Source organism: Hemiscyllium ocellatum, chromosome 2 (genome assembly GCF_020745735.1).
Source record: "Hemiscyllium ocellatum isolate sHemOce1 chromosome 2, sHemOce1.pat.X.cur, whole genome shotgun sequence".
NCBI classification, from domain to species: Eukaryota; Metazoa; Chordata; class Chondrichthyes; order Orectolobiformes; family Hemiscylliidae; genus Hemiscyllium; species Hemiscyllium ocellatum.
The window spans coordinates 64,384,530-64,410,945 of record NC_083402.1 but is presented as its reverse complement, the minus strand read 5'-3'; the positions used below and the strand labels follow the sequence as shown (position 1 = coordinate 64,410,945).

The 26,416-nt window shown below is 39.9% G+C and overlaps 2 protein-coding genes across 5 annotated transcripts in view; one reads left to right on the top strand and one right to left on the bottom strand.

Moving 5' to 3' along the window:
- fbxl17 (F-box and leucine-rich repeat protein 17) overlaps positions 1-26,416 on the top strand; it is a 749,949-nt gene that overhangs the window by 300,769 nt on the left and 422,764 nt on the right. For all 4 annotated transcript variants that reach the window (XM_060837165.1, XM_060837173.1, XM_060837184.1 and 1 more), the window contains exon 8: positions 20,321-20,451. In XM_060837165.1, coding sequence (XP_060693148.1) covers positions 20,321-20,451 — 131 coding nt within the window. The remainder of the gene's footprint in view (positions 1-20,320; positions 20,452-26,416) is intronic.
- On the bottom strand, positions 4,622-4,771 carry LOC132826310 (small ribosomal subunit protein uS14-like). The gene has a single exon (XM_060842131.1). The coding sequence runs from the start codon at positions 4,769-4,771 to the stop codon at positions 4,622-4,624; it is 150 nt and encodes a 49-aa protein (XP_060698114.1).

Here is a 26,416-nt window from a genome sequence, read left to right as displayed (position 1 = left end):
GGCATGCATTTAGTCCTGTTTGCATTTCACTAGGTTGACACCTGATTTGCAGCTATGTCTCGTACAACTCCTCACATACTCTTATATACTCTGTATTGAACCTGAATTAGTTATTTATTAAAAGTGATGAAAGTGAGAGTGAATTAACTGTTAAATCTGTTTTGAACAGATTAATGTCAATAAACAGCATGGTAGAGAGAGCCCTAGCTGTGAAAATGGGATTCATCTCTGTATAGATTGTGCACTGGTCACTTCTGTCAATAATTTTATTGACAGACAAATGCATCGGGACAGTTGCCTATCTAAAATTTCTTTTTGATGTAGCTGAAGCATGTTATGATTCACTGAGAAGAAAGCACTTTGGCTTTATGTCTGATGATGGAGAGTTTAATCAATATTGATATAATTCCGTTGAAAGTGCTTCAAGCTATCATCATTGCAGGCATAATTTGGAGTAAATTTAATAACCTTCCACAAAACTAAAAGAATCAATGATTTGGAGATAGGGAGGAGAGTGAAGAGGGAAAATATACATAACTAGTCTTTGTTTTCCACAGAGAACATTTTGGATCTCTGGTCAGTGTATCAGTCCACTTCTGTAGGCTGTATGGCTCAGTGATAGTGTCCTTCTGAACTAGAATGTCTTGGGTGAGATCCCATTTGTCCTGAATGTGTGTCATAATATGTCTGAATAGATTGTTTAAAAATAACAATCAGATCACTTATGATAAATTGTTCCCACTTGCCTGCACCTCATTTCTTAGAAACACCTACCACAAATTTTGGTACTTCCAGAATTGGGTAGTCCAATAATTTCTTTGCAGAACTCCCATCTTCCATCCTGCATGAATGCAAGCTTATCCAAAACGTTGTCCTTACTTTCTTGTGTTTCATCTACTGACCTTGTTTTCATTTAAATTATCCAGGATCCCAGTTCTATAACTGTCCAGATTTTATCTTTGCATTCAATCCAGTCATGGTTACACCTCCTTAATTTGTGACTTTCCTAATTTGATACTTCATCTCCACCTTCCAAGTTTTCTGCTTCCCTAATTCTAGCTTATGTGTTCCTTCACTTGTTGACACTGTTTGTGGCAATGCTTTCAGCTATCTGAAGCCAATGTTCTGGAATTTGCATCATACATGCTTCTACCAATTCACCTCCAAGATGTATTTTTAAAGCAAGTTTTATGGTCTAGCTTTGTAATACTGACTCATTTGGCTTCTTTCCCTTCATGCCTCTATGGTAAGAAGCTATATAAATAGCAGGTGTTATTATATCCTTGAGAAAAAAACAAAGATTGTTGTACATTTAAAGAAAGAGTCAAATGTGTGAGAGAATGTCACTCCCGATACAGAGCGCTTTTGTTTGTAAGACTGTTATCGTAGCAGCATGCGTGACAAGAGGTGATTTGGCCTTTTTTTGTCAATGTCCATGCTTGGAAAATATTATTCAATTTGCTCCATTCGATGCTTTTTCCTTATATATGTTTCCTGAAAAGCTTTCTTATTCAATTTTGTTGATTAAAATACTGCTGTTTACATAGCAAAAAAAAGTTGGAAGAGTCACCTGCTGTGTCTCCTAATTATATATAATTGATATTCAGTGGGTTGAGCCTCTTCTGACTGCCAATCTCCAGAATGGGAATCCACATCCTTACTTGCCTGAATGATGGCTTTAATAATCAAGTGTAATCAAAGAGTTAGTGATGATCAGATCTGAATTGTGAAAGAACATTGCTTTGGGTCAATTCAAGCATCTATTTTTAATTTGATTTAATTTGTATGATTTTTCAAACTTGATATTAATTACAATTTCGAAGCCTAGAGTATCTTAACCCTTTCAATATTCTGATCCCTGTCTATGTGGATTAACCTTCTTAAAATGAAACACTTTGAAAACACTGGGAAATAAACAGCTGTGTTCATGCTTTAAAGGCATTTGTCATAAGAGAATCATAGTAAAATGTAGGTGGAGTTTCAATTGCAAACTATTACAGAGTTTTGAGACATCTAAACATCCAGAAATCTAAAACATAAACAGAAATTATTGGAAAATCTCCACAGGCCTGGCAGCATCTGTGGAGAGAAATCAGAGAAATCCACTGACCCTTCTTCAGAACTGAAGTCACAACCCTGGCACATGGAATGATTCTGTGAAATGTCAAGTTCTTGTAACCAACCCCTACTCACTAGTGCACAGTGCACGTGAATTTTCAATAGTTTTTGGGATCACATTAGCGAAGATCTCTATCTTGATGCAGTCCAGGGCAATGTCCATGAGCAAGCATAGGGTCTTGTTCTTCACCATAATGCCTGCAAGAATGCCACTGACTTTGAATAGTGGGAAGATTATTTTATCACTTGTTCTATCCTTCTCCAAGCCCATGAAGAAGTTTTGACCTCCCCTACACTGGAAGCCCCACATTTTCTCCATCCCTTAAGATGTCATAGTTTATCTGTCATCACAATAACTTAATTGCCAGTGTAGGGGCACAAGGATTGCATGATAATCTTCAACCAAGCATCCACTGCCTGAATGAACTAGTTAAGATTACAGTGACTGCAAACTGTCACTGATGTATAACAGTTCCCTGTAAGTTTGAATTACCTGCTGGAAACCACTGTGAGCTAATGTTCTCCACAATTATGGACAGCTCATATAGATTTAACTGACTTCCCAATTCTGCAAGCTACATTGAGACTTACAAGCTGTGTGAATATCTGGAAATATGATAACCGATATTATAGAGCCTTAAAATGAAAATAAACTATAGCTGACACTGAGCAGTTTGAATATTTATTTCTGTAATTTTCAATTGGCACATCCTAAAGTTCATATTCGAAACTTATTCCCAATAACAGTTCAGTGCCAGACACATGTGGTTTACTAGGAATATCTGCAATGATTTGACATTCTGTTGTAATTTGTTTGGTTATTCTTCTGACATTGTAGTTGAAATTTTATACTTTTCAGGTGGGGAAATATTTGGCCATGAGTCTACATCTCTGAACTGATTTATTAAGAGTCTCAACTTGATTATCTATTTTGAAACCTTAAAAGTAAATAAAGGAGTAAAACAGTTTTATACTGCTTATACTGCAGGGTGTTTATTCACCTGTTTTCTGCACTTCTGCTGTTACATCACTTGAATAGGATATGATCTTGCTTGCAAGGCCAACATTTATTGCCCATCATGAATTGTCCCTGAAAAGGAAACGGGCCACCTCCTTGGACTGCAGCAGTCCATGGTGCATTATGCCCATGGTGCTGATAACGGAGGGTGTTACAAGGATTTGTCCCAATGCCAACGAAGGAGTAGCAATTTGGTCCCAAATTCCAAAGGTATTCCTTATAACTTCAGGCAATTAGGGAGTTAGTAGGCAAAACAATAGACCACTTGATAAGCTTTTTTCTCTCTCTCAAAAAAAAAGCACAGATGTTCGAGCCATCAGGAACCAAGGTAACATAAAGATCATGGCAATATAGATTGTACCCTCTCACCAATGCAAGTGTCTGGCAGGAATTTACAAATGGCTGCCAACATAAGATAATCAAAAATTGCCTGAGGGTGGAGGTGATACTTTGGGAACATATCCTGTGGACACAGGCCAGAACTACTGAAGCTAGTATTTGACAGAGATTAAGCAGTTGGCTCTCAGAATTAAAGTGAATAAGTGAATGTTCGCAGTGTTAACCAGACAGGGGACAACTGGAACGACCTTTCCAACACTTTGACTTGAAAGGAGGTGGTGGCTCAAAATGAAGAGATAAGAGTCTGATACCAAAGCCACTCCCAACGGTGATATATTGAAATTTTTCTGTCTACTTAGCTTGTGCTTCAGATTTTAAAAGTTGCTTCTTAATAAATCACATAATAACCAAGTATAACTTTGACCTTTATTTTGGATCATCTGTGATTCCCAAGATGTGGAAGTGCCAGTGTTGGACTAGAGTGGACAAAGTTAAATGTCTCACATCACCAGGTTATATGATGTTGTGTGGTTTTTAATTTTGTGATTCCCAAACCCAACTTAAATCTTACATGTTCTGAAGGAGAGTCATCTCAAAATGTTAACTTTGCTTTCTCTCCACAGATGCTGCCAGACCTGCTGAGTTTCACCATTAGTTTGTTTTTGTTTCTAAAACTTGCAGGACTGTGAGAGGCTTAGAGGGAAACTTGCAGGTGTTCCTGTGTATCTACTGCCCTTGTCCTTCGAGGTGATAGAGTTGACAGGCTTGGAAGGTGCTGGTGAAAGTACCGTTGTGAGCTGCCACAGTACAAGTTGTATCTGGTACATACTGCTGCCATTGTACATTGGTGTTTTAAGGAGTGAATATTTAGAATGTTAAGATCATGTATGGTGAAATAACTGCCCAGGGGCCAACACCCATCACCAAGTCACCCTTTATTTGCACGTGTACAGTTCACTGGCCAGCCAACTCGGGGTCAGGAGATTATGAAGTGAGGATATTATGAATCCGTATTTTGTTGTTACAAAAATGGAGCATCACAAAAATTTGCTTCTTTGAGCTGAAAGCAGTAAAAGTCCTTCAACACGTTAAGATTTCCAATTCGCCATTAATTAGAAAGCACTCTTGCTCCTTTTGTAATTTCGTTCAACTTATGAAACTGATGTCTTTGGTGTATTGTCTGAAGCACTGGTGGCTCGCGTTGAGACCATATTTCCAGATCTCGCACATTCGGCATGAATGGGAGCCCTGGCTGAATTTCCTAGGGTTGGAAAAGTAAAGTTGTTGGTGACCCATGGTGGAGAGAGCCGAGAAAGAAAGAAATCCCTTTTTTAAAAATTTTATTAAACAATTTATAATTTACAAAACAATTAACACTAACAGCTGTATAAAGAGAAACAGCCACAGGTTAGGTGAATTGGCCATGCTAAATTGTTAGGTGAAGGGGTAAATGTCGGGGAACGGGTCTGGGTGGGTTGCTCTTTGGAGGGTCAGTGTGGACTTGTTGGGCCTAAGCACCTGTTTCCACACTGTAAGTAATCTATTTTAATCCAAGTAATCTAATCTAAATTTTACAAGGGAGGGGAGCAGCAAAGCCAGGCCCCAAACCAATCCCGTGTTTGTATCTGGATTAGTGGTGCTGGAAGAGCACAGCAGTTCAGGCAGCATCCGAGGAGCAGCGAAATCGACGTTTCGGGCAAAAGCGCTTCATCAGGAATAAAGGCAGTGAGCCTGAAGCGTGGAGAGATAAGCTAGACGAGGGTGGGGGTGGGGAGAAAGTAGCATAGAGTACAGTGGGTGAATGGGGGAGGGGATGAAGGTGATATGTCAGGGAGGAGAGGGTGGAGTGGATAGGTGGAAAAGGAGATAGGCAGGTAGGACAAATCCGGACAAGTCATGGGGACAGTGCTGAGCTGGAAGTTTGGAACTAGGATGAGGTGGGGGAAGGGGAAATGAGGAAACTGTTGAAGCCCACATTGATGCCCTGAGGTTGAAGTGTTCCGAGTCGGAAGATGAGGCGTTCTTCCCCCAGGCGTCTGGTGTTGAGGGAGCGATGGTGAAGGAGGCCCAGGATCTCCATGTCCTCGGCAGAGTGGGAGGGGGAGTTGAAATGTTGTGCCTTGGGGCGGTGTGGTTGATTGGTGCGGGTGTCCTGGAGATGTTCCCTAAAGCGCTCTGCTAGGAGGCGTCCAGTCTCCCCAATGTAGAGGATACCGCATCGGGAGCAACGGATACAATAAATGATATTAGTGGATGTGCAGGTAAAACTTTGATGGATGTGGAAGGCTCCTTTAGGGCCTTGGATGGAGGTGAGGGAGGAGGTGCAGGTTTTACAGTTCCTGTGGTGGCAGGGGAAAGTGCCAGGATGGGAGGATGGGTTGTAGGGGGGTGTGTGGACCTGACCAGATAGTCATGGAGGGAACGGTCTTTGCGGAAGGTGGAAAGGGGTGGTGAGGGAAATATATCCCTGGTGGTGGGGTCTTTTTGGAGGTGGCGGAAATGTCGGCGGTTGATTTGGTTTATGCGAAGGTTTGTAGGGTGTAAGGTGAGTACCAGGGGCGTTCTGTCCTTGTTACGGTTGGAGGGGTGGGGTCTGAGGGCGGAGGTGCGGGATGTGAACAAGATGCGTTGGAGGGCATCTTTAACCATGTGAGAAGGGAAATTGCGGTCTCTAAAGAAGGAGGCCATGTGGTGTGTTCTGTGGTGGAACTGGTCCTCCTGGGAGCAGATACGACGGAGGCGGAGGAATTGGGAATACGGGATGGCATTTTTGCAAGAGATAGGGCGGGAAGAGTTATAATCCAGGTAGCTGTGGGAGTCGGTGGGTTTGTAAAAAATGTCAGTGTCAAGTCGGTTGACATTAATGGAGATGGAGAGGTCCAGGAAAGGGAGGGATGTGTCAGACATGGTCCAGGTAAATTTAAGGTCAAGGTGGAATGTGTTGGTGAAGTTGATGAATTGCTCAACCTCCTCGCGGGAGCACGAGGTGGCGCCAATGCAGTCATCAATCTAGCGAGGAAGAGGTGGGGAGTGGTGCTGGTGTAATTACAGAAGATCGACTCTTCTACGTAGCCAACAAAGAAACAGGCTTAGCTGGGGCCCATTGGTGTGCCCATGGCTACCCCTTTGGTCTGGAGGAAGTGGGAGGATTCAAAGGAGAATTTGTTAAAGGTGAGGACCAGTTCGGCCAAACGAATGAGAGTGTCAGTGGAAGGGTACTGTTGGGGACGTCTGGAGAGGAAAAAATGGAGGGCTTGGAGGCCCTGGTCATGGCGGACTGAGGTGTAGAGGGATTGGATATCCATGGTGAAGATGAGGTGTTGGGGGCCAGGAAACAGAAGTCTTGGAGGAGGTGGAGGGCGTGGGTGGTGTCTTGAACGTATGTGGGGAATTCCTGGACTAGGGGGGTAGGACAATGTCGAGGTAGGTAGAGATGAGTTCAGTGGGGCAGGAGCATGCTGAGACAATGGATTGGCCAGGGTGGTCAGGCTTGTGGATCTTGGGAAGGAGGTAGAACCGGGCAGTGCAGAGTTCCTGGACTATGAGGTTGGAAGCTGTGGGTGGGAGATCTCCTGAGGTGATGAGGTTCTGTATGGTCTGGGAGGTGATGGTTTGGTGATGGGGTGTGGGGTCATGGTCGAGGGGACAGTAGGAAGAGGTGTCCTCGAGTTGGCGTTTGGCTTCAGCGGTATAGAGGTCAGTGCACCAGACTACCACTGCGCCCCCCTTTATCCGCTGGCTTAATGGTAAGGTTGGGATTGGAGCAAAGGGATTGGAGGGCTGCGCATTGTGAGGGTGAGAGGTTGGAATGGGGGAGGTGGCTAGACAGATTGAGGTGGTTAATGTCCTGGCGGCAGTTGGAAATGAAGAAATCGTGGGCAGGTAATAGGCCAGCGCAGGGTGTCCAGATGGATGCAGTGTGTTGGAGGTGGGCGAAGGGGTCCTCGGAAGGTGTATGGGAATCCTGATTGTGAAAGTAAGCTTGGAGGTGGAGGCGACAGAAGAATTGTTCGATGTCACGGCGTGTATTAAATTCATTGATGTGTGGACAGAGGGGGATGAAGGTGAGTCCTTTGCTGAGGACTGATTGTTCATCCTCAGTGTCGGGGAGGTCTGGAGGGATGGTGGAAACTCGGCAGGGCTGGGAGCTGGGAGCTGGGATCTGGTGTGGGTGTGGAGCTGGGAGTGGGGGGGCGGAACTCTGTCAGCCAGGGCTCCCTGATTGGTCCAAATTAACAACCTCATCAAGGATCTCATTATAATTAAGATCTACCTGGTTCTGATCACTACGGATGTGTTCTCATTTAAACGAATTGCTTTGGCTGTCTCGCGTGTTTTGAGTTTTGCAGTTGCGCAAATCCAGGATGAATGGAGGGTATCCATCACAGTCCTCTCAACTCATGCTTTGTAGATGATGAACAGGCTTTGGGAAGTCAGAAGGTGAGATACTTGCTCTAAAGTCTTCAGGCTGACCTGCTCCTTTCAGCCACAAGACCTTTGTGGTGGTACTCCTGTCCAGTGATGGTAGTTGTGAATCTATTCCAGGCAGTTCTTTAAGAATGTGAATCATGGAGCTAGCAGGAATATTAGTTATCAGAGTCCCTTTGCTTTTGGTTCGTTGATGACTTTTTGAGAAAAGTTGGATTTCTGAAATAATAGTTTTAAATGTTTCGGTGTTTTAAAAAAGTGCACTTAAGTAGCATTGTCGTACTTTTTGATAATCAATTTTTTTTACGTTAAGCACATTACTGGCACATTTGGTTTAATTTGTTACACAGTTTGTGCTGCAAACTGCTTGTTGCAAATTTTCTATGTGTACCTTTGGATGGAAACTTAATTCAGAAGGCAAAATACTTCAAGCTTATTGATATAAAAATGCCTCTGGCTGTGTTATTCTAGTTTGGAGCCAGAAGAGAAATACTGATGCATTTTACAACTTAATAATAGGATCTAACTTCAAGAGGATCTGAGTTCGGCAGAAAAGTTAATGATATGTCAAATGGAGTAAAGGAAAATAGTGAAAAAGAAAAGAAAACATCAAATTCACTTGATTAGCAGCGATAAAAGAACAAACAAACAAAAATAATGGAAATCTGAAATGCAAACTGTAATTCCTAATGTGAACAGGAGGTTGATTGTTAAAGATGAAAACGTGATATTTTATCTGTGATTCTTATCAATCCAGTGAGATGTCACAAGAATCATTATTTGTCTCTGAGGTTACTGATACTGAGTGGCCAGATGTACATTTCTGTATAACTTCATTTGATTTATGTTTGCTAGCACTTACTGGACCCAAATGTTAACTCTGTTTTCTCTGCATAGATGCTGCCAGATATGTTGAATTTTTCCAGCAATTTCTATATTTGTTTCTGCTTTCCAGTGTCCACAGTTATAGAGTCATACCACACAGAATCATTGAATGTCTCCACTGTGGAAACCGGTCATTTGGAGCATCAAGTCCACACTGACCCTCTGAAGAATTACCCTTTCAGATCCATTCCTCTACCCTTCTACTCTACATTTACTTTTGACTAATGCACCTAATTCACAAATCCCTGAACACTGTGGGCAATTTAGCATGGCCAATTCACCTAACCTGCACATCTTTGGATTGTGGGAGGAAACCAGAGCACACGGAGGAAACCCATGCAGAAACTGGGAGAATGTGCAGACTCCACACAGACAGTTGCCGAATGCTGGAATCAAACCCAGATCCCTGGCACTGTGAGGCAGCAGTCCTAACCACTGAGCCACTGTGCCGCCCTTAACAGACCCTTTGGTCCAACTAATCCCTGCTGACCAAATTTCCCTAACTAAAACTAGCCCCATTTGCCTGTATTAGTCCCATATCCCTCTAAACATTTCATATTCTTATACCTGTCCTAACTACTTTTAAATGGAACTGTATCTGCATTGACCACTTCCTCTGGCAGTTCATTTCTCGTCTGAATCACCCTCTCTGTGAAAAAGTTGCCCCTCACATCCCTTTTAAATTCTTCTCCTCTCACATTATAAATATACCCACTAGTTTTGAACTCTCCTACCCTAGGGAAAAGACCAGAATAGGAGTAGGCCATTCAGTCCATCAAGACTGCTCCCGAGGTTTCTAACAATCATGGCTGATTGAACAATTCAACTCCTTTTACCCAAACTATCCACATAACCCTCTGTGCCATTTGTAATCAGAAATATATCAACCCCTATTTGGAATATATTCCAGGACTGACTTTCTACAGCTCTGTGAGGAAGAGAACTCCAAAGATTCAAATTCTGTGTAAAAATTCAAATTCCTCGCAGCCCTAAATGGCATTCCCCTTATTTTCATATAGTCCTCAACCAAGGGAAATATCTTACCTGGAACCACCCTGTCTGACCCTCTTAAGTATTTTTAAGTAGGTTTCAATCACATTGTCTTTCATTCTATAAAACCCTGACCAATACAGTTTGCCAAATCTCTCTTTGTGGAGTTCTTCGTTTTTCTGTTTGTTCATTTCACATATCCACCTCAAGCAATCACCCTTTCTTTCTAAATGTTCAAGAAGTGTTTTGTACATTTCAAATGCATTGTGAATATATAAGAAACTAGTGCTGAGAGTTGGAAGGCGACAGAGGTTGTTGAGGTTTTCAATAATCCCCAAAACTGCAATTAAAAATTGTTGGTGGAGGTGGGTAAGGCTCAAAGTCTGTTTTGTTACACTTGGCATTCTAAGTTTACTTTATTTTCTGTGAAAATGATGGGGAATTATTATTGTTAGGTTCATCTATCAAAAACATTGTAATATTGATTAAAAGAGAGTGTTAACTCTGCTTTCTTCCCACAGATACTTCCAGACCATTTGTCTTTTGCCAGCAATTTCTGTTTTCATTTCAATCCTCAGCATCCACAGTTCTTTGATTTATGTTATTGATCAAAGTTCTTTAATGTATATTATCATAGAATCTTTTAAGAATTGAATTTCTAATAGATCCAGTATAACAGTGGGGGAAGGGGTGTGCTGGGAGAATTTCTCTGTCTGCAGTTTATAGCACACTGAGAAATATGATTGAAAGGAATCAATCTACAGTTGCAATTGACATAGTGCAAATAGAATACCTTTTGCTCACAGTAAGGTACAATTTACAAGATTATACATTGCTGAATTAGTCTCACATTCTTACAAACAGCATAAAAGCAACAACAATAACAGAAATGTTGGAATCATTTGGCACATCATTTAGCAAACATGGAGAGAACAAAGGAGTTCCAGCTTCCCAGTGGGTTATAATTTTTTTCTGTGATCATTATCCTCGTACTTTTGATTGTTATTAACTAATATGGTTCATTAGAATTTATGTGGATAATATATCTTTTTCTCTTTTTTATTTTATTTGTTTATATTGGCTGTGGAAAAGATCAGGAAACAATCTAAAGTAAGAATAATAAACAAGGGAAACATAGCTTCAGTGGGCTAAGAACAACTCTGGGACAGATAAATTGGAATTTAAGGTTGGCACTGAAAATGAGAATTGAATAATAAGCTACCTTTAAGTTGGATAGAGTTCAGGAATAGTGAAACTATTTTTCCTCAAAGGGCAAAGACAGGATTTTAGAATCAAAGGTTCTGAATGTGATGAAGATGACAAAGTGTACTTCTGATAGATGCCAGGTAGTACTACAACCAAGCACCATGCTGAATACAGCACATTCAAAGGGAAATGAAAAAGCGATTAATAGAAGCTAAGAGAGATACGAAAAGAGACTGGCAGCTAATCTATAAGGGAATCCCAAGTTCTTCTAGAGGCATAAGCAAAGGGTTTGGACTAACAGTCAGGGTCAGGGAAACCAAAACTGAAAGTCAGTATAGAGTTTCCATCTTCTACCAAAAGTGACAATCTCACTCTGAATGTCAATGACAATTTCACATCCCTAACATTAACAATTACAAGCAACAGTCCTTTAATGCTGAAATCAGCACCAGGATTGTCAAGGTGGTAGCCCTTATGTCAAAGTTGAGAAGGCAGATGTGGACCAACAGCAAACTAACCAAAGGTACAGAGCCCTATGTTCATAACCCACACAAAATGGTTTTTGATGAGATTATTATCAATGTAAGGCCCAACAGGTCACCTACATCTGTGATACAAGGAGATTCACTTGCAAGCAAGACTTCAGGTTGATTGCACACAAAATTGATGCATGTGAAGTGCTCACTGCTAACCGGAATGCAGGTCAGGAAGCATGTGGGAAAAACATATTATAATAAATGACCAGATGTTGGGAAAAGAAGCCTTCCTTAGAAAAACATCAGTTGACTTTGAGCTACACTGTTGAAGTGTGCTGACTGGGGAAGGTACTGCTACTCACAAATCAGCCTCAACAGATTTTGACGGTATTAGGCAAGAACTTTCAAAAGCTGACTGGGGGCAAATGTTTGCAGGTAAAGGGACGGCCGGAAAATGGGAAGCCTTCAGAAGTGAGATAACAGGAATCTAGAGAAAGTATATTCCTGTCAGGGTGAAAGGGAAGGCTGGTAGGTATAGGGAATGCTGGATGACTAAAGAAATTGAGGGTTCGGTTAAGAAAAAGAAGGAAGCATATATCAGGTATAGACAGGATAGATCGAGTGAATCCTTCGAAGAGCATAAAGGAAGTAGGAGTGTACCAAAGAGGGAAATTAGGAGGGCAAAAAGGGTACATGAGATAGCGTTGGCAAATAGAATTAAGGAGAATCCAGAGGGTTTTTACAAATAATTGAGGACAAAAGGGTAACTAGGGAGAGAATAGGGCCCCTCAAATATCAGCAAGGCAGCCTTTGTGTGGAGCCACAGAAAATGGGGGAGATGCTAAATGAATATTTTGCATCAGTATTTACTGTGGAAAAGGATATGGAAGATATAGACTGTAGGGAAATAGATGGTGACATCGTGCAAAATGTCCAGATTACAGAGGAGGAAGTGCTGGGTGTCTTGAAACAGTTAAAGGTGGATAAATCCCCAACACCTGATCAGGTGTACCCGAGAAGTGGTTGCTGGGCCTCTTGCTGAGATATTTGTATCATCGATAGTCACAGATGAGGTGCCGGAAGACTAAAGGTTGGCAAACGTGGTGCCACCGTTTAAGATGGGCACTAAAGATAAGCCAGGGAACTATAGACCGGTGAGCCTGATCTCAGTGGTGGGCAAGTTGTTGGAGGGAATCCTGAGGGACAGGATGTACACGTATTTAGAAAGGCAAGGACTGATTAGGGATAGTCAACATTGCTTTGTGCGTGGGAAATCATGTCTCACAAACTTGATTGAGTTTTTTGAAGAAGTAACAAAGAAGATTGATGAGGGTAGAGTAATAGATGTCAGTAAGGCATTCGACAATGTTCCCCACGGGAGACTGGTTAGCAAGGTTAGATCTCATGGAATAAAAGGAGAACTAGCCATTTGGATACAGAACTGGCTCAAAGGTAGAAGACAGAGGGTGGTGGTCGAGGGTTGTGACCAGTGGAGTGCCACAAGGATCGGTGCTGGGTCCTCTACTTTTTGTCATTTACATAAATGATTTGGATATGAGCCTAAGAGGTACAGTTTGTAAGTTTGCAAATGACACCAAGAGGTGTAGTGGACAGATTACCTCAGATTACAACAGGATCTGGACCACATGGGCCAATGGGCTGAGAAGTGGCAGATGGGGTTTAATTCTGATTAATGCGAGGTGCTGCATCTTGGGAAAGCAAATCGTAGCAGGACTTATACACTTAATGGTAAGGTCCTAGGGAGTGTTGCTGATCAAACAGACCTTGGAGTGCAGGTTCATAGCTCCTTGAAAGTGGAGTCGCAGGTAGATAGGATAGTGAAGAAGGCATTTGGTATGCTTTCCTTTATTGGTCAGAGTATTGAGTACAGGAGTTGGGAGGTCATGTTGAGGCTGTACAGGACATTGGTTAGGCCACTGTTGGAATATTGCGTGCAATTCTGGTCTCTTTCCTATCGGAAAGATGTTGTGAAACTTGAAAGGGTTCAGAAAAGATTTACAAGGATGTTGCCAGGGTTCGAGGATTTGAGCTATAGGGAGACATTGAACAGGCTGGGGCTGTTTTCCCTGGAGTGTCAGAGGCTGAGGTGCGACCTTATGGAGGTTTACAAAATTATAATGGGCATGAATAGGATTAATAGACAAAGTCTTTTCCCTGGGATCAGGGAGCCCAGAACTAGAGGGTATAGGTTTAGCTGCCAGAGGTGGAGGCTGGTACAATTACAATATTTAAGAGGCATTTGGATGGGTATATGAATAGGAAGGGTTTGGAGGGATATGGGCCGGGTACATGCAGGTGGGACTAGATTGGGTTGGGATATCTGGCGTGGACAGGTTGGACCGAAGGGTTTGTTTCTATGTTGTACATCTCTATGACTCTGAACAGAGTGCAGTGCAGGAGTTGTATGCACCCTGGAAGCAGTCCATTATCTAAGCCTGATGGATGATACAGTTTTTGTTGGCATATCAGTGATAAAATGAATGAGAAGCCAATTCAGATCCAAAAAGGAGGATGCACATATAGATGCGGGGGCATACCTGAAATGTTATGAGAATGCTTTGCAATTGTCTGTACCAAGGATAAGATGCTGACTAAGGCATGATCAAAGATTATCTGTGTTTAATGTTGATAGGGCACCAAGGCCAGATACGATGTACTCAAGGATACTGAGAGATTGTGAATGAAAATTGAGGAAGCATTGCTGCAATTTTCCTCTCTTCCTTAGACTCCGGGATGTTGCCAGAAGACTGGAGAATTCTAAATGTTACAAACCCATATTCCGAAAAGGGTGGAAATACAAGTCCAGACATTCCAACCAAGTTGGTTTATTTTCAGTGGTGGGGAAGCTTCTAGAAATAACTATTTGAGACCAAGGTAGGAATCTTCTGAGAAAATGTGGGTAAATTAAGGGAAGCCAGCATGAATTTTTAAAGGAAAATTGAGTTTGACTAACTTGCTGGGTGTTTTTGAAGAAGTGACAGAGAAGGTCATGTTATATGTTGTAATAGACTTCCAAAAAACATTTTAATATAATGCTATACAATTGATTTATGAGCAAAGTTTGAGCTCACACAATAAAGGGGACAGGAGATGGATAAATGGCAGATGAAATTCATTGTCTAGAGGTGTGAAGTAATTCATTTTGGTAAAAAGACCATGAAGTGATTGTATTAAATAAAGAATCGAAAAGAGGTGCTAGAGCAGAAAAACCCAAGTGTATATGAATATATGTCATTGAAGGTGACATGGAAAGTTGAAAGGACAGTTAACAGAGTTTACAGTAAGCCAGGCTGTAATAGGGGAGTAGAATTCAAGAGCAAGAGTTAAATTTGTATTAAGTAGTGGCTTGGCCTCATCTGGAGTATTGCATTCAATCTGGGTTCCAAACCAGAGGAAAGACCCAGAAGGAATGGAGAGTGTGTATAAACAAGTCATAGAATGATTCTAGGGATAATGTATTTCAGTAAGTAGGATAGATTGGAGAAGTTGAGGTGATTTTCCTTGTAGAAGAGATGCATGAGGGGGGATTTGATAGAGGGATCTGAACAGAATGGATCAGCGCAAATGTTCCTGCTGGTAAAGTTATTGAGCATGAGGGGCACAGAATAAAAATAATTGACAAAGAGAGCATTGTAGGGGTGAGGAGAAACTTTTTCATGCAAATATTGAATGCATAATCTGAGTGTATGGTGGAGACATGTTTAGTTGAAGTATTCAACAATAAATGGATTATTATCTGAAAAGGAAGAATGAACATTACAAGGAAAAGACAGGGGATTTTTTTAAAGAAAACTGGTGTAGACATGGCAGGCCAAATGGAATCCATCTGTGCTGCCACAATTCTGACATTCTGGGATTTATGAGTTCCAGAATAAAGCTTCCAACTGCAGTAGCTAACTACCTGTGCATTTGATATTTTTTACAGCAAAGCTGAAAGAGTGCTGTTCTCTTTTAATGTGCTCAGCGTGTAAGAGGCTACAGTTGCTAAGCATCACAATTATTTAGCAAACCAATTTCCTGCAGGTAATTTTCTTTGATATAACAGGATAAATTATATGTTGTCAAGTACAAAATATCAATTTAAACTCTGATTTTTTCAACCCTTTGCAGTGTAAGCACGAGAGCTTTTTTTGGTTTTGAAAAACGAAATACAATTTTGGTCTGTCTAACTGTGAATATTTGAATATAGCTCGGCAAAGGACAGTTCTAGTCAGTTGGGTTCCTCTTGGAACATGCTGTGCAGTGCAATTTCCTTAAATGCTAAGTAAATTGCTGTTTTCTGCATCAAGGGATCAATATGAAATGTTCGTGTAAGTCTTTTTAAGTGGTGACTTAACAGAATAAACATATTTATTGTTGGATCAGGACATGATTAATCAGTTCCATACATGATTTTTTTTGTCATTGATTGGGTTTCAATAAATACTGAAGGCTCATGCTCAACTAGCAACATTTCCGCATTTTATTTGTCTATAAATTTGAAAATAGACTCCAGCAAAAGGTTATCAATACTGTAAGTACAATGAAAATGAGATGTATATGACTTAGAAAGAAGGTCAAGACCTGACGAATCAAAGATCTGCTTTGGCTGGATTCAGTATATGTTTATAACTTTGACAAAATACAGTGAACTGCAGGCCAGTCAATATTTTAAGGAGATGTAACCTGCTTTATCTTTAGCTTTCGGATAACTGACCCATTTGATGCTCATTTGTATAATTTTCTGTTGTTTTGTTTCACATTTCCAGCATTCGAAGATTTTCTTTTTATTTCTGATTATATTGGCATATATAACATAGTCCTTTAATATATAGCCTGGAAATTATAGCTGAAGCAGTGCGCACAATGCAGTGGGGTATCCTTACCATAACTAATACAATCTGTTTCACATTCCCAGTCTTTTCCGTCCATAAATAAGAGTCTTCTGCTTCCTTCCATTCTATCTGACACTTCGTTATCTCTTTGTGTTTCCCAATTACTCATTGTCATTTAATAATTTAATTTGCAAATAGATTACAATTCTAACTTCAGGTATTGGTTTAATGGTCCACTTAGCAAATTCAGATTTATTTCAATCTAAATTAACATTGTTGCATTGTGTAATTTTAATGGTCAGAATTTGTCTGAATAAAAAAATCACATGATGTTAATTTAGTAAGATAATTTGACACTGAATTGCCGTGGAGTTTGAACCCACAATTAAATTAGGAATGCTCTTTCTGGTTCCCAAAATTGTTGATCTTGATGGAATTTGTGTGGTCTCTGGAATGGCAGCATATTTCTTTAAGGTCATGAGCTCCAGTCGCAGGGTACCTCCTCTCACTGACTCCTTTTGTCCCTTAAGACGAGGAGCATTTGTACTTGCCATTTGTTTTAAAGAGCTTGATGCCTCCTTCAAGTGCCTGTTCATACCTCTTGTCCAGCTTGAAGACCCGTATACATTTCATGAGTGACAGCCTCAAAGATGATGAACTGGTAACTTGCAGCTTAGCATTTTTGGGTCTATTGCCCACATGTCAACTCTTTGATCAAAGATATGGGAGAGGAATTTTGGACCATTTTTCTTCCATTTTAATTGGCTACTTATAATTGTTTCCACGTACATTGTGACCGTACATTGAAATAAAACAAACTTTATTTTTTTCTTTCTACAACAAAACCTGTTCTCATAAAACAAAGAGCTGTTAAATACATTGATACTTGTATTTCTAACCAAAATTTCTGTACTTATTTTGTGGAATCATAGAAGTTATAGCACAGAAAGAAGCCCCTCAGTGCATTGTGCAGTTGGCACTGATTTTCATGTGGGCCTGAAAACTGCACAATTCTTTTTAAATATTTTAAAACTAATTGCAGAAATTTTAACCTCATTTACACCAGATCCCATTATTGGAAAGTGGAAAGAGATTGTGCAGCAGAAAATGTAAATGAGAACTTTTCAAACTGCTACCTTTCTTCTTTCAACTTTAGTCCTTGATGGCAGTCATATTTCGTTATTGTTGGGACCAATTTAGGAGGGGAGAACTGATTCCTTTCCTTTCCTTGTCCACATCTTCTTTGTGCCAAAACAAAGTTTAATTTTAAAATGCGATTTGATAATTGGTCTGTATAGAGCGCTGTATTGGGAACAAGTCAGTCATTTATTTAGGCTAAAAATTATGAACAAAACTTACCAAAATAAAAATGTAAATATTATTAACAAAAGTTTTAAGCTCTGTATATGTGCACAACTACCATTCTTGACAAATGACATCCAAGAGCAGCACTGCTGCCTCACAGCGCCAAGGACCCAGGTTTGATTCCAGCCTCGGGCGACTGTCGATGTGGAATTTGCACATTCTCCCAAGTGTCTTTGTAGGTTTCCTCCCACAATCCAATGATGTGCAGGTTAGGCGAATTGGCTGTGCTAAATTGCCCATAATGTTCAGGAATGTTTAGGTTAGGTAATTAGTTGGGATGGATGTAGAGTAATAGATAAGGTGAATGGGTCTGAGTGGGTTACTTTTCAGAGGGTCCCTGTGGACTTGTTGGGCCAAAATGGCCTGTTTCCACACTGTAGGGATTCTTTGATTCCACATGCATTGTTAATGATAGATGAAATCAGTGAGAAATTATATTGGTACAGGAAATCTAGATGTGGAATGTGTCTGGGTTAAGAACTGAGAAGCAACAGGAGTGGAAAGCATTCAATGCAACTGTCTTGCAATTTCCGAACAATCATTGTAATATAGGGAATGATATTAAATAGAAAATTAGAGTTGCATGTAATGAATGTACGACAATAATCATGGTGATTTTTAAACTACAGGCAAAATTACATTGGCAATAATACTATGGCAGATGATTTCCTGAAGTGTGTGCAAGATGGACTTTTAGATTAGTATGTTGAGGAACCAATGAGGGAATTAGCAATCCTAGATTTGATCTGTTTCACTTTTAACTTCAACAAGATTTGAAAGTGTCTTAATCTCAGACATGATAGATTTTGCAATAATTACCAAGTGAGAAAAATTCTTCAAACTGACATCTTTATTCTTTTAACTGCAGCCTTTGATGGAAATGATCTTTCATTCTTTATTGCATCAAAACTTACATAATTTGGAAATTTCTAGATCACCCCAACCTAACTGAATTTTCTGCATTCAAACTACTTCCTACTTAGATTATCAATCTGGTAACCATATACACTGCCTTTTTCAGCTTCATAGCTATTTTTCTCATTATGCAGGGAACTCTTATTCATCCTTTCCCCTCCACAGGAATGTGTCTCAACGATATCCAGTCACTTTCAAGGCTTATTCTTAGAGTTTAACTCCTGCCAGTCCATGACTCTAGCCCATTAAAATTGGATTCATTGTCATCCAACTGAAATTAGCAATCCCCAGTTGAGTATTTTTCCTTCAGTTGCTTCTTACCCTTTTCCATGGTCTTACGTTTTATTGCTTAAAAGTTCACTTGATCCATTTCGTTCCTGAAAATGATCTGGGGGACAAAACAAATAATCACATGAACAATTGTAGATTAACAAAGGAAAACCTTATCAAGGAGCAATGGGACATGGTCAAAGTGCCAGAGCAAAAGAAGAAAGTCTTGGTCTGTTTTTAAGTAGGAACCATGTCACTACTGTGATGGTCTGTGTGAGGCAAGCAGTAAAAGATACAGTTAGATGGAGAAGCTTTATTTAGGGTAGAGATTCAGTATGCTAGCGTACTTCTAAGAAATATGCTCATGATATCATCATATTATCGGATGTGACCTGAGGTTACAAAAGTCTTATGTTCCTTATTATACTGAAGATCCTGTAGGACATTACACGCTGCAAGAGTCATGCTATTTTGTTTAATTTCGTAGTTAAACATTTATCCAGGCACTAATGTACCTGAAGAGTATAATGTTTGTACGTAATAGTTCGTTGTAATAAATGCCTGATGGATACTTCAATACCAATGATATTCACCATGAGTTTTGTTTGTTAAGAGGAATAACATAAACATTGCCACATCAAGTAAAGCACCCTTCTGGAAGCAAAGATTTCATCATTCCCCTACAGCATCAGGTTTTCCATCAAGGCTATGATGTTGATGCTGGTCATTCATAATAGGCTCACAGTTTCAAGCAAGTTGTTCATGAATCAATGGAAATTCTGGATGGTGATCTGAAAAGATGTTGCAAAAACTGATCTACTGGCAGAGACCGTGAGATTAACACTGGGCTGGCGAGTTGGATGAGATGGAGGTTGAGCAAAGGAGGAAGAGTGAAGGATGGGCTAGTTGTGATTGCTGTTTGTAAGGAGACAGATGATTGGTGTCTCAGTAGTGCATTTGGAGAATCTCAAGAGAGGCATATTGTGATGCTGTCATCCTACCTAAGCAGGAGTGTAGTCTGAAATGTCTGGAGAGTAGGAAGGTTGCTGAGCACTGAATGGTAGGGATAGGGTTAGGGAAGTCAGAGGACATAAGAATGAAATGGTGAGGTGATGCATGACAAGTTGTTGCCTGTTTATTAAATAGCCATTTCTGATTTCAGTAAATGGGAATGTAGGATTAAATATAACATGGTCATTACAAGAGACAAACTGTTAAGGTCAGTTGGTCTGTGAGGTGTTGATATTCCATTCAAAACTCCTTGCATTTTACTTAATCGTATCAACACATTCTTTTATTTCTTCCTCAAATACTTGTGTAATTTTCTCCTCAATTGCATTGTAATGTTTGTCTCATATAGTCAAAAGTACTTGTCATGAAAATAATTCTGCATTCCCTGTTACAGTTAATTTATTGTGCTTTACAAGATATTTCTTCAGTGATGTATTTTTAAAATTTTCCTTTTCCCTCCTAAGCTAAAGGAGCTCACTAGTTTGGACTTGCGCCACATAACCGAGCTAAATAATGAAACCATAATGGAAGTGGTCAAGAGGTGCCGAAACTTAAGCTCTCTGAATCTTTGTCTGAACTGGACCATTAATGACAGGTACAGCTGTACTTTCTGCATGTGTTAGATTAATATAAACTGTTTAAACTCAAGAAAAGTGCAATTTTCACTTGTTGCCACATATTTGGGTCTTCCAGCCAAACTTAATTCCTGTGTTGTGTTGATTTTATTTCTAAACTCAGTGTGGCAACATTTATGTTTTTAAAAAGTCTTCAATATTTGTTGAATCAGTCATTCAAGAAAACAAACAAAGGCAGGACTTATCCAGTTAATGAGGTAAAAACAATGACTGCAGATGCTGGAAACCAGATTCTGGATTAGTGATGCTGGAAGAGCACAGCAGTTCAGGCAGCATCCAAGGAGCAGTGAAATCGACGTTTCGGGCAAAAGCCCTTCAACCAGTTAATGGTCAGGCCCTGGGTAGTGTTGTCAAACAAAGAGATGTAGAGGTTCAGATACGTGGTTCTTTGCAAGTTGCCTCACAGGTAGACAGGGTGGTTAAGAAGGTGTTTAGCACACTTGCTTTTACTGCTCAGACTTTAAGTATAGGAGTTGGGTATGATGTTAAGGTTGCACAGGATGTTGGGGAGGCCTCTTTTGGAGTAGTACATACAGTTCTGGCCACTCTGCTGTAGGAAGGATGTTAAATTAGAGAAGGTTCAGAACTAAATTACCAGGATGTGGCCACAATTGGAGGATGTGTGTTATAAGCATGGGATGTTTTTCACTCGAGTGTAGGAGGCTGAGTAGTGACCTTAGAGTTTTATAAAATCATCAAAAGGTCTTTTCCCTAAAGTGGGGGAGTTCAAAACTAGGGGGTATATTTTTAACGTGATAGGACAAAGATTTAAAAGTGACCTGAGAGGCTAACTTTTTGCACAGAGGGTGGTTCATAGGTGGAATGAACTGTCAGCGGAAGTGGTAGACGCAGGTACAGTTACAACATTTAAAAGACATTTGGATAGGTACATGAAAAGGAAAGGTTTAGAGGAATATTGGCCAAATGCAGGGAAGTGGAAATAGTTTAGTCTGGAAAACTTTAGATAGCATGGACTAGTTGGACTGAAGGGTATGTTTCTGTACTGTATGACTCTATGACTTTGTTCACTCATTTTTAAAATTAAATCATTTGAAAATGATTTGTTAATTGGTTGTTTGAATAGATGCTTAGTTGATCATTCGTTAGTTCATGAGTGAAAGCAGCTTCAGCATAGCAACACTTCAAATTAGTTAAGAGGATTAAATGCAATCCACAGCGTTTGTTTCTTGCCGGCTGATATGGCTTGAATTTTAAATTAATTTGAATGTTTATTACATGGAATTGTGAAGAATTTAATTTTGGTTACATTGCATTAATTATGAGTCATTTTACTGAATGCCTATGAAATAAATTGGAAACACTTTGGAGGTCAGATTGATCAATTTTTTTTTCCAGCGAAGACAACGAAAAAGTAAGTCAGATGAAATGTTAAATTGTCTGCTGAGCCACTGTTGCCTTTATTACATACTATCCTTCCCAAAACCAAGATCACCCTTCGTTATAATGCTGATTTTTGCAAATAGATTTTCTTGGAGAAAATGAGGACTGCAGATGTTGGAGATCAGAGCTGAAAATGTGTTGCTGGAAAAGCGCAGCAGGTCAGGCAGCATCCAAGGAGCAGGAGAATCGACGTTTCGGGCATGAGCCCTTCTTCAGGGAAGGGCTCATGCCCGAAACTTCGATTATCCTGCTCCTTGGATGCTGCCTGACCTGCTGCGCTTTTCCAGCAACACATTTTCAAATAGATTTTCTTGACAAACAAAACAAATTGTACAGTGTAAAAACTTGGAAACGAAGTTGATGACTGATTGCATATCTCGCTTTGAAGACATATTAGGACGTGTTTGACCAAAAAAAATTACACATTCATTGTCGATAGATTTTTGTATTTTCCTTGTACTAACTCAAACAGTCCTTCAAAAAAAAAATTCATGCTTAGTTCAAATAGATTTAACCTGAACACGTGCTGTGACACCTTTCGACTGATGTTAATCCCATTCTTGATTGTTCTTTCAGCAGTTTCTCCTCATGTCCACAGGATTTTTTTGAATTGATCTTTTATAGATATATATTAAAATGTTATGTTAAAATGCTTAAAAGGAGAACTATGAAAATGTACTCAAGAGAGTAATTTGAGTAGTTGGTCATATTCTTCAGATCTCAGACCTTGCACTAAGTCTAGTCCAGATTGATTGGATAAAAATTCCTCCTTTACTTGTACAAGTGTTGATTTCCTCCTGAGATCACAACTGTCCCCTTTTATGTAGCCATTTTTTCTACGCATGTGTTTAAAAAAAGCATTGGCAGGAAGCAGGTAGAATAGGGACTGTTCATTCACCAAATATCCCCACAACTTGCTTTAACTGGCAATCCCAAGATATCAATAAGGACAACAACCACAGATTATTTTTCCTTCCTTGAACCAACAAGACTGAAGCCATTTAAAACATTTTGGTGTTTTAGTCTAATGGACTAATTGAACAGAGATTGGATACTGTCTGTATTCTTAAGACTCATGTGTTAACCAGGAGCATTTGTTGACCTATTGATGATCTCATGTGAAAAGTGTTTGTGTTGTTTCTATCTATTTAGAATCATAAATTTTACACACGATTTAACGATCGTGTGTGTACTGGCTCTTGAAAGAGCTACTTAGCTGGTCCCATTCTCCAACCTGATGTCTGTAGCCCTCCTAAATTCAAATTTATATATATATATATATATCAAAGTATATCCAGCTGTCTTTTGAAACCTCCTATGGAATCAGCCTCCACCACTTTCCCAAGCAGTACATTCCTAATCCTCACAACTCTCTTGAGTAAAGAAGTTTCTCTTTATCTTACTTCTAGTTCTCTTGCTGAAAGTTTTGCAATTGTGACCCCATAATTCCTTACACTAAAAATTGATTGTCAAAAATAAAGTTAAATAATAATGTTTCATAGTTTACTTGAGCCATGGTGATGTGGTGAAATCCAGCCTGTAATGTTTATGTCCTCATTATAGGTTTGTTCTAGGAATGTAGATATTTTGAGTTTGTTTTCACATTTCTGTCTCTCTTGTAGTCCATGGCTCTGCTGTAATTTTCTTCCTTGTTTTAGTACATGAGCAGCTGAGAAGGCTGTTTTAAAATTACTTCAAGGTTTTCTGAAACTTTAATAGTGCAACCGTAGAGCGTTCAAAGTGACAATTGTAAGGATGCTCCACTAATTGGAGCAAATTGTCGTGCACTGAATTTTATAAATAGGAGGCTTACCTTTACGGGGCAATTGGGGAAAATCTTACATTTTGAAGACAGAATACTTTATCTTCAATGCAAATTGTTTCAGTAATTTGTGAAGATGTTATTATAGGTCAGTGACCAAAAAAAAAGTGTTACTGCCTGCTAGGGTACTCGTTTAGCTAATATTGCATTGATTTACTTAAACAGAAAATATTGTCTGAATGAAACTATATTTTCTGCCCTATGCGATGAAAAATGTTACACTTTCCCAGTCATATCACTTGGAGAAAGAATTTTGCAGAGTGAGGGAGCAGGGAACATTGTTTCAGAGTTGCCATTTGGAACTTTTGGCACAAACTGATTCTGTTCAGCAGGACTTTGTGTAGCAATAGAACTGCAAATTTTCAGGCACACCTGGAACAAGACCAATAACATAGTTCACCATCAGGATTTTCGTGAAGCACCTTCCTAATATGTTCTGCTTAGCCAGCCTCAGCAGAAGTTATAGTTTTTGTTGAGGTTGCTGGTCAAAGAAACTGCTCCATGCCAATCCTCTATCTCTCTGACAATTCTCCTATAAGAACCTGTGTTTGATTTTTACCATTTTTGTCCAGGGGGTGTTTATGGGGATGTTGTAAGTATTTAGAACAGCATCATTAAAGTTACAATAGAGTTGATTGTGTTTTTAAATAGTTACGTTTTTCTAAATTCGGTTTTCTTTTGTTCCTGTATAATTACATTCTGTTTTTGTTTAAAACTGAGTGGTTGGGACAGCTGCATTACTCTTGGAATATTCACTTCACAACAACTTAAAACAACTAGAAATGTTAGTGTCTGGGATATCTTCTTAAAATGTTCTGAGGGGGTCTGGCCTGGTCCATAACACATCAATGAGCAGAACTTATGTTCTGGAATATTTACAGGGAACAGGAAGAAATTGTGACTTTGAAGCCTGTGTTAAATCCATGGATATTTCTAATATAGTGTAGCTACAATAATAACCAGAAGTCATAATAACTTGCTGAAATTGGAAACGAGCAATTGATTAAATTTGCTTTGGTGACCTAGTTGGAATTAGTTACATTTAGGGAGGTAGTGACATAGTAATAATGTCACTTAGCTGGTAACCCAGAGGCCCAGGCTAATAGTGGCCACTACAGTTCAAATATCACCGTGGCAGCTAGTAATATTTACATTTAATGAATAATTTTTGGAATTGAAAGATAGTCTCAATCAGAAACAAGCATCAATTGTTAGAAAAAACCATTTGGTTTACTGGTGTGCTTTAGGAATGGAAGCCATTCTTATTTGTTCTTGCCTCCAGATTCCAGACCTACAGCAATTTGGTTGGCTCTCAACAGCTCGTTTCAAGGATGATTAGGAATGAAAATCGAATGTTGGTCTGGTCAGCGACACTCTAATTTAATGAATCAATAAATCCTGATCTTGTGATTTATCATTAACATTTTGGTTGTCCTATGAGGACATTAATTCAGGATATGATGAGGGCAGAGTGGTGGATGTGATCTATATGGACTTCAATAAGGCATTTGATAAGGTTCCCCATTGGAGATTGGTTAGCAAGGTTAGATCTCACAGAACACAGGGAGAACTAGCCATTCGGACACAAAACTGGATCAGAAGTAGAAGACTTTTGGAGAAGGTGGTGGTGGAGGGTTGTTTTTCAGACTGGAGGCCTGTGACCAGTGGAGTGCCACAAGGATTGTGCTGGGTCCACTTCTTTTCGTCGTTTATATAAATGATTTGGACGTGAGCATTAGCGGTATAGTTAGTAAGTTTGCAGATCACATCAAAGTTGGAAGTGTAGTGGACAGCGAAGAAGGGTACCTCAGATTACATTGGGATCTTGACCAGATGAGCCAATGGGCTGAGGAGTGGCAGATGGAGTTTAATTCAGATAAATGTGAGGTGCTGCATTTTGGGAAAGCAAATCTTAGCGGGACTTATACACTTAATGGTATGGTCCTAGGGAGTGTTGCTGAACAATGAGACCTTGGAGTACAGGTCCATAGCTCCTTGAAAGTGGAGTCGCAGGTAGATAGGATAGTGAAAAAGGCATTTGGCATGCTTTGCTTTTTGGTCAGAGTATTGAGTACAGGAGTTGGGAGGTCATGTTGTGGTTGTACAGGACATTGATTAGACCACTGTTGGAATATTGCATGCAACTCTGGTCTCCTTCCTATGGAAAAGATGTTGTGGAACTTGAAAGCGTTCAGAAAAGATTTACAAGAATGTTACCAGAATTAGTGAGTTTGAGCTATAGGGAGAGGCTGAAAAGGCTGGGGCTGTTTTCCCTAGAGTGTCAGAGGCTGAGGGATGTCCTTATAGAAATTTATAAAATCATGAGGGGCATGGCTAGGATAAACAGGCAAAGTCTTTTCCTGCGGTGGGTGAGTCCAGAACTAGAGGGTTTAGGGTGAGAGGGGAAAGATGTAAAAGAGATGTAAGGGGAAACTTTTTTTATGGAGGGGGTGGTACATGCATGGAATGAGCTGCCAGAGGAAGTGGTGGAGGCTAGTACAATTGCAATATTTGAAAGGATGGGTAAATAAATTGGAAGGGTTTGGAGGGATATGGGCTGGATGCAGGCAGGTGGGACGAGATTGGGTTTGGATATCTAGTTAGCATGGACAAGTTGGACTGGTCTGTTTTCAAGCTGTACATCTCTACGACTCTATATTTAAAATCTTGCAAAAGCTTTGTTTCTCTCTTTCTTTAATTTT